The 14632-nt window shown below is 37.0% G+C and overlaps 2 protein-coding genes across 19 annotated transcripts in view; one reads left to right on the top strand and one right to left on the bottom strand.

Moving 5' to 3' along the window:
• LOC105220257 (FERM domain-containing protein 3) overlaps positions 1–14632 on the bottom strand; it is a 363284-nt gene that overhangs the window by 124190 nt on the left and 224462 nt on the right. The window lies entirely within an intron of this gene.
• Positions 1–14632, top strand: part of LOC105220101 (uncharacterized) — a 271949-nt gene that overhangs the window by 185969 nt on the left and 71348 nt on the right. For 12 of the 15 annotated variants that reach the window (XM_054226391.1, XM_054226404.1, XM_054226402.1 and 9 more), the window contains one exon: positions 5197–5482. The exons of the other annotated variants lie outside the window; for them this stretch is intronic. Coding sequence is in view for 1 of the 12 variants with exons in the window: in XM_054226390.1 (XP_054082365.1) it covers positions 5197–5207 (11 nt within the window). In the remaining 11 variants the exon portion in view is untranslated. The remainder of the gene's footprint in view (positions 1–5196; positions 5483–14632) is intronic. 15 annotated transcript variants of the gene reach the window in all.

The raw sequence follows: 14632 nt of genomic DNA, 5'->3' as shown, positions 1-14632 counted from the left end.
TACTTGGCTGTCCCCGGATCGAATCACTCGCAACCAGATCGATCATGTTGTGATAGATGGACGACATGTCTCCAGTGTTTTTGATGTGCGTACGCTTCGTGGTCCCAACATCGACTCGGACCACTATCTTGTAGCAGCTAAGATACGCACCCGCCTCTGTGTAGAAAAGCGCACACGTCAACAAACACAAGGAAGGTTCGACATCGAGAAGCTGCAATCACAACCGACAGCCGAACGATTTTCTACTCGACTTGCACTCCTGCTCTCTGAGAGCACTCATCAGCATCTCGGTATAAGGGAGCTGTGGGACGGCATATCAAACTCCTTACGTACAGCTGCAACCGAAACCATTGGCTTTCGGAAAAGCCAAAAAAACAGCTGGTATGATGAGGATTGTCGTCTCGCAGTGGAGAGAAAACAGACTGCCTACCTCGCAATGTTGCGATCGACCGCAACACGAGCGGGATGGGAAAGATACCGAGAGCTGAAGAGGGAAGCGAGACGCATTTGCAGAAAAAGAAAGAAAGAGGCAGAAATGCGTGAGTATGAAGAGCTTGACAAGCTGGCCGACAGGGGTAATGCTCGAAAATTTTACGAAAAGATCCGGCGACTAACTGAAGGTTTCAAGACCGGAGCACACTCCTGTAGGACCCCCAGCGGTGATCTAGTGGTTGATGACCAGAGTATACTGTGTTTGTGGAGGGAACACTTCTCCAGCCTGCTGAATGGCAGTGAAAGTACAACACCAGGAGATGGCGAACCCGATTCCCCAATCGACGACGATGGAACAGATGTTCCATTGCCCGACCGTGAAGAAATTAGAATAGCAATTACCCGCTTGAAGAACAACAAGGCGGCGGGGGCCGATGGATTGCCGGCCGAGCTATTCAAATACGGCGGCGAAGAGCTGATAAGGTGCATGCATCAGCTTCTTTGCGAAATATGGTCGGAAGAAAGCATGCCCGACGATTGGAATCTCAGTGTACTCTGCCCAATCCACAAAAAGGGAGACCCCACAATCTGCGCCAACTATCGTGGGATAAGCCTCCTTAACATCGCTTATAAGGTTCTATCGAGCGTATTGTGTGAAAGACTAAAGCCCACCGTCAACAAACTGATTGGACCTTATCAGTGTGGCTTTAGACCTGGAAAATCAACAACTGACCAGATATTCACCATGCGCCAAATCTTGGAGAAGACCCGTGAAAAAAGGATCGACACACACCATCTATTTGTCGACTTTAAAGCTGCTTTCGACAGCACGAAAAGGAGCTGCCTTTATGCCGCGATGTCTGAATTTGGTATCCCCGCAAAACTAATACGGCTGTGTAAGTTGACGTTGAGCAACACCAAAAGCTCCGTCAGGATCGGGAAGGACCTCTCCGAGCCGTTCGATACCAAACGAGGTTTCAGACAAGGTGACTCGCTATCGTGCGACTTCTTTAACTTGATGCTGGAGAAAATTATAAGAGCTGCAGAGCTAAATAGAGAAGGTACAATCTTCTACAAGAGTGTACAGCTCCTGGCGTACGCCGATGATATTGATATCATCGGAAACAACACCCGCGCCGTTAGTTCTGCTTTTTCCCGCCTGGATAAGGAAGCGAAGCGAATGGGTCTGGTGGTGAACGAGGACAAGACGAAATATCTCCTGTCATCAAACAAACAGTCAGCGCATTCGCGTCTTGGCTCCCACGTCACTGTTGACAGTCATAACTTTGAAGTTGTAGATAATTTCGTATACCTAGGAACCAACATTAACACCGATAATAATGTCAGCCTTGAAATCCAACGCAGAATCACTCTTGCCAACAGGTGCTACTATGGACTGAGTAGGCAATTGAAAAGTAAAGTCCTCTCTCGACGAACAAAAACTAAACTCTACAAGTCCCTCATCATTCCCGTCCTACTTTATGGTGCAGAAGCGTGGACGGTGTCAACATCCGATGAGACGGCACTAGGAGTTTTCGAGAGAAAGGTTTTGCGGAAGATTTACGGTCCCTTAAACATTGGCAACGGCGAATACCGCAGAAGATGGAATGATGAGCTGTATGTGTTGTTCGACGACATAGACATAGTCCAGCGAATAAAAAGACAGCGGCTACGCTGGCTGGGTCATGTTGTTCGAATGGATGAAAGTGCCCCAGCTCTGAAAGTTTTCGATGCAGTACCCGCTGGTGGAAGCCGAGGAAGAGGGAGACCTCCACTCCGGTGGAAGGACCAGGTGGAGAAGGACCTGTCTTCACTTGGTATTACCAATTGGCGCCAAACCGCCAAAAGGAGAGATGCGTGGCGCACTGTTGTGGACTCGGCTATAACCGCGTAAGCGGTTTCTACGCCAGTTAAGAAGAAGAAGAATAATATGCAGTGGAAGTTACTAACGAGACAGAAGCACCGAGCTGTTCCAGCATGGTTAAACGCGGACGACCAACTATTGCCTTCGAAAACAGTAAGCCGCAAACAAAAAGAAAAAAACTGCATGAATTTTATGAAAACATCTCGGAAGAAATGGTTTTGTATGCCGCAAAAAAACATGGTAGCGCAGATATGAATAAGGCTTTCACTCCAGAAACGACCCTGGCGTTGATTCACGATGCTTCATTATCTAAGCACCAATATGAGGTTTTGCGCAGCTCCGCTAAGGAAATTGGTAGTGATATTTTCCCGCCTTATTATATTGTCTTGGATGAAAAAAAAATGTTATCCTGAAAATGTGCAAGTGACTGAAAGTTGCGGTCAAATAGGTCTACAGGAGATACTGCACCATACAGTGGCAAGAAAATTAAAATCAAAATTGCAAAATGAGGTGGCAGAATTCCCCAACGAGCTGCAAATGGTTACAAAATGGGGTTGTGATGGTAGTTCAGGGCATAGTGAATACCAGCAAAAGTTTACAGATCCCAATACGTCAGATATATTTATGTTTTTGACTTCATTTGTCCCGTTGGCTCTCACTGATCGCAGCAACATGTCAACGATGTTGTTGGAAAATACTGAGCCTTCATCAACAAGTAAAAAAAGTAAAAAAAAAAGTTGCTAAAAGAGACTTGATAAAAGAGAATTTGGTTGTATGAGAGGTGGGCGTAAAAGTGGGCGGATATTATTGAAATTTAACACCAACATATATAATGTCATAAAAATGCAATGTACCAAAAATCAGTGCTGTAAGTTAAAAATTAAGTTTCACCTTATATGGGAGGTGGGCGTAAAATAGGGGGCGTGATTTTGATTTTTTCATTTTTTTCTTGATTGGAATCCAAAACAATGATGTACCAAATGTCATTGTCCTACGACAACTCCTTATATTTTTAGCCGCAGTATGCACTAGCAGAAACCTATGTGCGGCGTGGCGACGCCCAATTATGGGTTGAAACCATACCTCAGGAACTACTCGACCAATTCCAACGAAACTCGGTTCATAATTTTATTTTTAGAGATATAGAACATGAGGGCCTCAGTGTTTTTAGCTAATTCGGTAAATCTCTCAGATACGTACATAGCCCTTCCTTACTCGCTTTTAATTTTTTTGTTAAAAATCTGATTATAATGTTTTATTAACAATCTAAAAATATATCGAGCCTTTACCGCCATTTTAGCGTAAGCGACAAAAACCAAACTTTACAGGAGAAAGTTTTTTTTAAATACTTTTAACCATTAATGTGGTAGTAATTTAAAATTTCTCATACATTAATGCTTTTCAGACATTTACATATATAATTAAGAAAAAAATTTTAAATTACTACCACATTAATGGTTAAAAGTATTTAAAAAAAACCTTCTCCTGTAAAGTTTGGTTTTTGTCGCTTACGCTAAAATGGCGGTAAAGGCTCGATATGTATGTATAAAACTGTCTTATTAAGAGTCTAAACTACGCCTTTTTTCCCTCCATGTATTAATATCTCTGTTATTACAATAAAATGAAAAAGTTTAAAACCGAAAATAATAAAATTATTATAACTTTTCCCGATCGTACCAAAGGGAGCTATAGGATATAGTCGCACGATCTGGCCAATTTTTATACTCTCGCAACAAATTTGCTAAGAGGGTATTATAGTTTTGTCCACATAACGGTTCTTTATAACACCCAAAACTAAACGAGTTAGATATAGGGTTATACATACCAAAGTGATTTGGGTGAATAGTGGAGTTTGTCTGTCCGTCCGTCTGTGCAAGCTGTAACTTGAGTAAAAATTAAGATATCTTGAACTTGGCACATTTGTTTCTTGGCACCAAGGAAGGTTGCTTTCGATGATGGGCAAAATCGGACCACTGCCACACCCACAAAATGATGAAAACCGAAAACACATAAAGTGCCATAACTTTGCCATAAATAAAGCTATGGAAATAAAATTTGGAACAAAGGATCGCACTATGAAGGGGCATATTTGGATGTATTTTTTTGGAGAAGTGGGCGTGGCCCGCTCCTTACTAAGTTTTTTGTACATATCTCGAAAACTACTTAAGCTATATCAACCAAACATTCTAGAATTGGTTATTTTAGCTACTACCTTATACCGTCCAAATTGGAGGAAATAGGATTATAACCACGCGCACCTTCCTTACAAATGTTATGTTGAAAACTACTAAAAATGCTTTAAATCAGTTAAGGAAAACACCAGAAACCTTAGCTTTCATTATAAAGAATGTACAGAAGGCCTCCATCCAAATTGGTATACAAAATTTTAAGTGAGTGTGGCTCCGCCCACTTATGGGTCAAAACCCATATCTCCGAAACTACTCGACCAATATCAATGAAACTTGGTTTGTAATATTATATATATATGATATATTGTGAAAATAGGCCAAATCGGTTCACAACCACGCCTACTTCCTACATACCAGAACTTCGAAGTGGATCTGAATAGTTTACTGTACAATATGTTAAGTAAGCACTAGTGAAGATATCGGAACATAACTTTGCATAAATACTGCATTTATAATGGGGCAGCCCCTTTCTAAAAATCTCCGAAATCGGCCCCATATAGCGAACATGAGGACCTCGGTTCTTCTAACCTAATATTAGGGTTTTCAACTTTCAATGGACTTTATACAATATATATGACGAATATGTATATATATGTATAGTGTATTATATAATATTAATAAAATTAAATAAATAAATTGCGAGAGTATAAAATTTTCGGTCAACTTAGCCCTTCCTTACTTGTTTATAACATATTTAAACTATTTTTCTAGATTTTTGGTGAAAATTTCATAACGATATCTTAACGGGAAGTATTTTTGGCTTCATACAAGTGGAACCACTGAACATTGGGCCGTACTTCTTCCATGATGACTGCACTGTGTAATGGAAATCGCTACCGCTCAATGATAATCGAATATTTTTGGCTCGAATTGGAAGATATGGACTTTGAAAATATGTGATTCCAACATGACAGTGCCAACAAGCCACACAGCGAATGTCACAATCGATTTATTGAAAACTAAGTTCGGTGAACGGTTTATATCACGAAATGGCCCAGTAAATATAATTACATGTTAATTTTAACTTAATTACTTATTTACTTACTTTTATGTGTGAAAAAAATGGCTGAACGCAGACTTTATTGGCTATGTTGCAATCTAACCAAATCACTATAATGTTAAATTGCAATCCAGAAACTTTACGCGCATTTCATATTTTTGACATATTTTGCCTTGTTTCTTAAAAAGTTGTTCACAACTCTCTTCTTCTTCTTCTTAACTGGCGTAGAAACCGCTTACGCGGTTATAGCCGAGTCCACAACAGTGCGCCACGCATCTCTCCTTTTGGCGGTTTGGCGCCAATTGGTAATACCAAGTGAAGACAGGTCCTTCTCCAACTGGTCCTTCCACCGGAGTGGAGGTCTCCCTCTTCCTCGGCTTCCACCAGCGGGTACTGCATCGAAAACTTTCAGAGCTGGGGCACTTTCATCCATTCGAACAACATGACCCAGCCAGCGTAGCCGCTGTCTTTTTATTCGCTGGACCATGTCTATGTCGTCGAACAACACATACAGCTCATCATTCCATCTTCTGCGGTATTCGCCGTTGCCAATGTTTAAGGGACCGTAAATCTTCCGCAAAACCTTTCTCTCGAAAACTCCTAGTGCCGTCTCATCGGATGTTGACACCGTCCACGCTTCTGCACCATAAAGTAGGACGGGAATGATGAGGGACTTTAGAGTTTAGTTTTTGTTCGTCGAGAGAGGACTTTACTTTTCAATTGCCTACTCAGTCCATAGTAGCACCTGTTGGCAAGAGTGATTCTGCGTTGGATTTCAAGGCTGACATTATTATCGGTGTTAATCTTGGTTCCTAGGTATACGAAATTATCTACAACTTCAAAGTTATGACTGTCAACAGTGACGTGGGAGCCAAGACGCGAATGCGCTGACTGTTTGTTTGATGGCAGGAGATATTTCGTCTTGTCCTCGTTCACCACCAGACCCATTCGCTTCGCTTCCTTATCCAGGCGGGAAAAAGCAGAACTAACGGCGCGGGTGTTGTTTCCAATGATATCGATATCATCGATATGCGCCAGTAGCTGTACACTCTTGTAGAAGATTGTACCTTCTCTATTTAGCTCTGCAGCTCTTATAATTTTCTCCAGTATCAAGTTAAAGAAGTCGCACGATAGCGAGTCACCTTGTCTGAAACCTCGTTTGGTATCGAACGGCTCGGAGAGGTCCTTCCCGATCCTGACGGAGCTTTTGGTGTTGCTCAACGTCAACTTACACAGCCGTATTAGTTTTGCGGGAATACCAAATTCAGACATCGCGGCATAAAGGTAGCTCCTTTTCGTGCTGTCGAAAGCAGCTTTAAAGTCGACAAATAGATGGTGTGTGTCGATCCTTTTTTCACGGGTCTTCTCCAAGATTTGGCGCATGGTGAATATCTGGTCAGTTGTTGATTTTCCAGGTCTAAAGCCACACTGATAAGGTCCAATCAGTTTGTTGACGGTGGGCTTTAGTCTTTCACACAGTACGCTCGATAGAACCTTATACGCGATGTTAAGGAGGCTTATCCCACGATAGTTGGCGCAGATTGTGGGGTCTCCCTTTTTGTGGATTGGGCAGAGTACACTGGGATTCCAATCGTCGGGCATGCTTTCTTCCGACCATATTTCGCAAAGAAGCTGATGCATGCACCTTATCAGCTCTTCGCCGCCGTATTTGAATAGCTCGGCCGGTAATCCATCGGCCCCCGCCGCCTTGTTGTTCTTCAAGCGGGTAATTGCTATTCGAATTTCTTCACGGTCGGGCAATGGAACATCTGTTCCATCGTCGTCGATTGGGGAATCGGGTTCGCCATCTCCTGGTGTTGTACTTTCACTGCCACTGTTCACTGTTCACAACTCTCTGGTTTCTTATTATTTCTTAAGCGATTTTGTGATGGCAAAAACCACTTTCATAATAAGTTTTGAATATAGTTTCTTTCATAGTTTTGTTCACATAACGGTTGTTTGTAACAAATAAAACTAAACGAGTCAGATTTAGGGTTATCTTGGGCCATCATATGTAGCAGATAGTTTTGTTCACATAACGGTTGTTTGTAACAAATAAAACTAAACGAGTCAGATTTAGGGTTATCTTGGGCCATCATATGTAGCAGATCACGCAAGTGAGCAAAGTTTCTGACTGTCATTCAATTGGAAGTGGCCAGGAACGTCATATGCAGAATAACTCAAGCAGCTCACGACTTCAGGTTTTAGACCAAATATCCTTTGGGTAGCCAACTGACATCTATTTGTAGGCGAGCTAAAGTGAGAAGGCGAAGCCCACTACTATGGTTGTGTGTAGGGTTTGGGACTCCCCACATAAAAAATCTCAAAATGAAATATCAAACAGAGCCTCGGGTGAGAAACCCCACTTTTAAGCGAGATTATTCAACAAATCGCTTATTTGCGCCCACGCCCCAACAGAAGAGAAGGACGATGTGACCAAAGATTTTTTATATGATCGCATAGAACGCACCTACGAGCACTGCCCCGCCACGATGTCAAAATCGTGCTTGGCGATTTCAAGGCTAGGGTGGGTGGCACAAAAGTCGGAATATTCAACTTCCATGATGAAACATCTCCAAACGGCCTAGGGTTGATCGACTTCAACGGAGCCTGGAATATGGCCGTTTGTAGCACTAGATTCCGGCACAAGAAAATTCATCAAACAACGTGGTTGTCCCTGATCAAAACACGCACAATCAAATCGATCATGTTGTGATAGACGGAAGCCATGTATTTTGTGTTTTAGATGAGCGAACGCTCCGAAGTCCAACAACCGACTCGGTCCACTATCTTGTAGCAGCGAAGATACGCACTCGCCTCTGTACAGCAAAGTACGCCAGTTATGTTCCGTACCCAAATTTAAACAGATCATACTCATATTGTATACACACTATTATAATAAGCACACTTAATAATAATAAACACACTTTAATCCCACATTCCAAAACTTCCCACATTCCTATACACATTACACATATCCTAACTTCCATATGCACACTTTTCCCAGGCACTCACAATCCACTTAGCATTTTTTAAGTTACCGACATACTATGATCGATTCATTCATAGTCAGTCTTAAGATTGGATCAGAATAAAAAATTATAACGAGGAGAATTTCATTTATTTGGCTTTATTTAAAAACTTTGTAGAATCAACCTAAGTTGAGTCCAGAAACTTTAGTGGCGCAGTCGGCAAACGACCCGAAAAAATTCCATTATTAAAAAGTTTTAACACAAAAGTAGTGTAATAAAAATTTATTACAAATACATAACTAACAGATTAATCTGTCATAAATGTGCAAAAACAGCTTAATTGATAAATAAAAAATCAGTGACTACAAAAAGATTTTAGTAAAACAATATTTGTGAAAGAAAAACTTAATGAATACGAAAATGTCGGTGATTAGCTAAAAAAAAACTATAATTTTGAAGTCAATTCAAAAAATACAATAAATGACACACAAATTTGATGTGAATAGAAAAATGGATAGTGAACAAATTGAAGAGCTTCAACTGATGGTCAGTCGACAAGAAGCTATTATTGGGCTACAACAATTAAAACTCCAAGAACTTGATAATACAATTAAAACTCAAGCACACCATATACAAAACCAAGGTGCTACAACAGCAACAATGCAGGAGTTAGTACAACAACAACACTTATAATAGAGACAAATTACAACAGTTCCGCCACTTGAAACAGTTGGAAGGAACAAGCCATCTAATGCAGTTTACAAAGTCGGTGGAAAGAACATTAGGCTTGTGTTCTGATGATCAAGCTGTACAGGAGTTTGGACTACAAATAATAATCCAGGAAAAAATATGCGGTGATGCAGCTAAATGTCTCCGTGAAATAAAGGAAAATGCTACTTGGGAAGAAATAAAAAAGAAATTGAAAGAACATCTTCATCCAAGGACAACGTATGGAGAAATATCAAATTACGAGAACTTTTAAGTATATTTATTACAGCAAAATACGATCTGTTAGAACTACAATTTTTTGACGATGACAAAAAAGATATGTATGAACCGCATAATATAGAACGAGACTTAATTGACCTTTTCTTAGACAAAATACATCCATCAACTAGAGCTCTTATGACTGAAACGAATACTCTTGACCAAATAAAAGAAAAATATACAAAATACAAGCTTTTAGATGAAAATAATACGATTGCTTTTGGCCACCGTAAGACCACAAGTAAACCTCAATACAATTCGAATAATAAGACACAAAATAACAATTACAACAACAATAGTAACCAAAAGTACGACTGTTTGAATAGCAACAATTACAAATTAAACAGAAATAATTACAGGAGGGATAATAATTATCACAAATTTAATGATAATAAGTCGAACAACACAAAACAGTATAATTCGCAAAATTCAACTCAAACAAAAATGTCCCATATGACTATTGACCCGACTGAACGAATGGAGATCCAAAATATTGAAGATCAATATAAAAATGACGGAACAAATGAAAGCATAAATTTTCACGAGGAGCCTCGGAATAAAGATTACCAATAATTACATTAACCATAGACAACCAAAAAATTAGATGTCTTATAGACTCGGGAGCCACCATTAGTGTAATAGGCCCGAATACTCTTAATAATTTTGAATTAGAAAGTCTCAAAACCCCAATTTACTTTTCTACAATAAATGGAAGAGATAAAATTACAGATAAAATAATTACACCATTTCCGAAAGAGTTTCCTTCATTCGGAACTATATCTTGGAAAGTGGTCAACTTGAAAAACAAAAATTACAACGCGATCATTGGCAGAAACATGTTGAAAGCCTTCAAAGCAACCATTAACAATGATGATGACTATATAGAAGTAGGCAAAAGAAAATTGTTTTTTGAAAAATACCCTTTTGATGTAAATATATGTCAATTGTCACATATAAATAGAACAGCTATTGAAAATTTAGACTTCTCACATCTAAATAGTAAAGAAAGGGCAGCAATAAGAAAATTAATAACAAAATATGAATCATTATTCTACAAAGAAGGTGATAATCTTACATTTGCTCACAATGTTCAATACCAAAAAGTTACAACAACAAACAGTCCAATCTACTCAAAAATTTATAGATACCCCATAATTCATGACGAAGAAATATAACGTCAAATAAAAGATATGCTTCAGCAGGGAATAATCACAGAATCTTCGTCTCCCTATAATAGTCCTCTATGGATCGTACCCAAAAAAGTCGACGATTCCTCCCAAAAAAATGGAGAATTGTAATTGATTATCGAAAACTCAGTGCAAATACTGTAAGTCCCCATACCTAATATTGATTCTATTCTTGATAAACTGGGAAGAGCACAATACTTTACTACAATAGATATCGCTAAGGGTTTCCACCAAATTAAGGTCAAAACAGAAGATCGAAAGAAAACAGCATTTAGTACCCCTCATGGTCATTTTGAATTTGTCAGAATGCCGTTTGGGCTTAAAAACGCTCCAGCCACTTTCCAAAGGCTGATGAACACAGTTTTGAAAGAACATATTAATAAAATATGTGTGGTATACCTGGATGATATACTTATCTTTAGCACATCTTTAGAAGAGCACTTAAACAGTATAAAAATCATATTTAACACTTTATTAAAGGCAGGCTTGAAGATCCAAGTTAATAAATGTAATTTTTTAAGTAAACAAACATAATTTTTGGGTCATACTCTTACTTCTCAAGGAATTACTCCTAACGATAAAAAAGTAGAAGTAATACAAAAACTTAAATTGCCAACCACTGATGATTTATTATCTAAAAAAATATAACAAGATCAATCTAAATGACCCAAATTATATCACATCTTTTGAAAAATAAAAAGAATTAATAACAAAGTATCCAGTTCTACATTATCCAAATTTTAACAAGCGATTCAAGCTGACAACGGACGCAAGTAATTTTGCATTAGGTGCTGTACTATCCCAAGATGGGCACCCTATTTGTTATGCTTCCAGAACGCTCAATGACCATGAAAAAAACTATTCAGCTATTGAAAAGGAATTTTTAGCTATTGTTTGGGCGACACAATATTTTAGACCGTATTTGTTTGGTAGGGAATTCGATCTTCAAAGTGATCATCAACCAGTGGCTCCAAGCTAAATATAATGGCAAAGATATAAATCCTCGATTGCAACGTTGGTTAATACAATTAGGTGAATATGACGCCAAAATAGATCATATCAATGGAAAAGATAACAAAATTGCAGATTTTCTCAGCAGAATAGATGCTTGCAAAAATGAAATAAATGCTATAAACGAACAAAATGATTTATTTTCCACAATGGCCACTGTTCACTCTCAAGAAGAGAACGCTAATGACCATATTTCAATTTTGGAAACTATTGTTAACAGATTTAAATCACAAATAATTCTAGTTGAACAAAAAACAAAGGAATTTGAACATATCTTAGGCAACAAACGTATTTATATTGAAAAAAATGGCATACCTCTTAATATTGCCGTTATAGTTCGAAGACATACTACAAACAGAAAAACTGCCATTTATTCAGAATTAAGCGATTTTTTGTATAATAAGGTCCAACTTAAGTTAATTGAATTATATGGAAATAATTGCAGTACTAAATTTGTGAAATGCTCTTATTTTGCAAAAGACTTGAAAAATGAGGAACATGCAATTAAACAAATTGCACTCTACCATACCAAAGAATCTGGTCATGCTGACATCGTAGCAAACTATCAAAGTCTGAAACACGTAATATATTTTCCAAATTTACTTTATATAATACATAAAGTAATTAACAATTGTGAAAGATGTAGTGCGGTTAAATATGACCGTAATCCGATCAAAAAGAAATTTCGTACGACAGAAACACCATCAACCATACATGAAATTGTTCATGTAGACACATATATTAATTCTAAACAAGCTTTTATAATGTTTTTAGATAAATTTTCTAAACACGCAGTAAGCTTCTACTTTGAAGACAGAAACAGTGTAACCTTAGTAGAAAAATTGCGTTTGGTCATGCTGACATCGTAGCAAACTATCAAAGTCTGAAACACGTAATATATTTTCCAAATTTACTTTATATAATACATAAAGTAATTAACAATTGTGAAAGATGTAGTGCGGCCAAATATGACCGTAATCCGATCAAAAAGAAATTTCGTACGACAGAAACACCATCAACCATACATGAAATTGTTCATGTAGACACATATATTAATTCTAAACAAGCTTTTATAATGTTTTTAGATAAATTTTCTAAACACGCAGTAAGCTTCTACTTTGAAGACAGAAACAGTGTAACCTTAGTAGAAAAATTGCGTTTGGTCATGTTGACATCGTAGCAAACTATCAAAGTCTGAAACACGTAATATATTTTCCAAATTTACTTTATATAATACATAAAGTAATTAACAATTGTGAAAGATGTAGTGCGGCCAAATATGACCGTAATCCGATCAAAAAGAAATTTCGTACGACAGAAACACCATCAACCATACATGAAATTGTTCATGTTGACACATATATTAATTCTAAACAAGCTTTTATAATGTTTTTAGATAAATTTTCTAAACACGCAGTAAGCTTCTACTTTGAAGACAGAAACAGTGTAACCTTAGTAGAAAAATTGCGTTTGGTCATGCTGACATCGTAGCAAACTATCAAAGTCTGAAACACGTAATATATTTTCCAAATTTACTTTATATAATACATAAAATAATTAACAATTGTGAAAGATGTAGTGCGGTCAAATATGACCGTAATCCGATCAAAAAGAAATTTCGTACGACAGAAACACCATCAACCATACATGAAATTGTTCATGTAGACACATATATTAATTCTAAAAAAGCTTTTATAATGTTTTTAGATAAATTTTCTAAACACGCAGTAAGCTTCTACTTAGAAGACAGAAACAGTGTAACCTTAGTAGAAAAATTGCGTTTATACTTATCTCTTTCTGGAAAAATAAATAAATTTGTTTTTGATAATGAATTCAATAATACGAATGCTAAGCAATTCTGCAAAGAACAAGAAATTCAAACACATTTCACTAAGCCCAACAGTCATACAGGTAACTCAGATGTAGAACGTCTCAATAATACAATTACAGAAAAGATCAGATCACAAAATTTAGAAGAAAAACTTCCTATCAAGGAACAAATGTCTAAGGTAATTCAATTATATAACCACACTTTTCAATCCACTATCAAAGATACTCCTCATAACGTCCATTATAATAATGCGAATAAAGACTTAATAAAACAGCGAATTCAATTACAGAAGGAAATAAGAAACAATAAACTTAATACAAAGAGGGAAGACTATATTGAAAACAGGAAAATAGGTTTTGTAAAAAATTATGCCAATGTACGACACAAAGAACAACCTAAGTTTAGGAAACTCAAATTAGATAACATTCACGAGACGAACATTAAAAGACCACTTGAATTTGCAGACTCTTCTACTAATTATTTTACTGATAATAACTGACACCAACAGGATTGAACTCACCTGACATATTTATCTATACTACAATGTTATTTATACCATAAGCGTTAGATTTATTACAACTATTGGAAATGTACAATTATATAAAACAAAACTATTGAAAATGTAAAAAAAAAATTAACCTGACATTGAATTACATTCAATTTATTTGCTTATACTATAATATAGCATTACACTTATTACAACCACTGTTACTTACATTTATATCTTAAAATAAAAAAAAAAAAAAATGAAATATATATCTATATATAGAATATTTCCTGATATTGCATTACATACCATTTTAATGACATTTATAATTATTACGAGGACCAGGAGAGTAATGTTCCGCACCCTAATAATATTTCACTTATATAAGAACATTTTCTGTTATTAAATTACACACCATAAGTGACTTATTACAGCTATTGTCATTACTTATATAAAAAAAAAAAAAAACCAAAAAAAAAAAATATTATATGTAAATATATAAGAACATTTTTGATACTCATTCAATTTAAATTAAACGTTAAGCTATTACGAGATCCGGGAGAATCTCGAATCTAATACCTAAGACAGACATATGGTTTCTATACTATTATATGTACTACAATAAAAGCTCTAGAAACCATGAACCAGCATAATGACACACATGTAGTATGT

The sequence above is a fragment of the Zeugodacus cucurbitae genome, chromosome 3 (genome assembly GCF_028554725.1).
Source record: "Zeugodacus cucurbitae isolate PBARC_wt_2022May chromosome 3, idZeuCucr1.2, whole genome shotgun sequence".
NCBI classification, from domain to species: domain Eukaryota; kingdom Metazoa; phylum Arthropoda; class Insecta; order Diptera; family Tephritidae; genus Zeugodacus; species Zeugodacus cucurbitae.
This window is presented reverse-complemented; position numbering and strand designations above follow the sequence as displayed.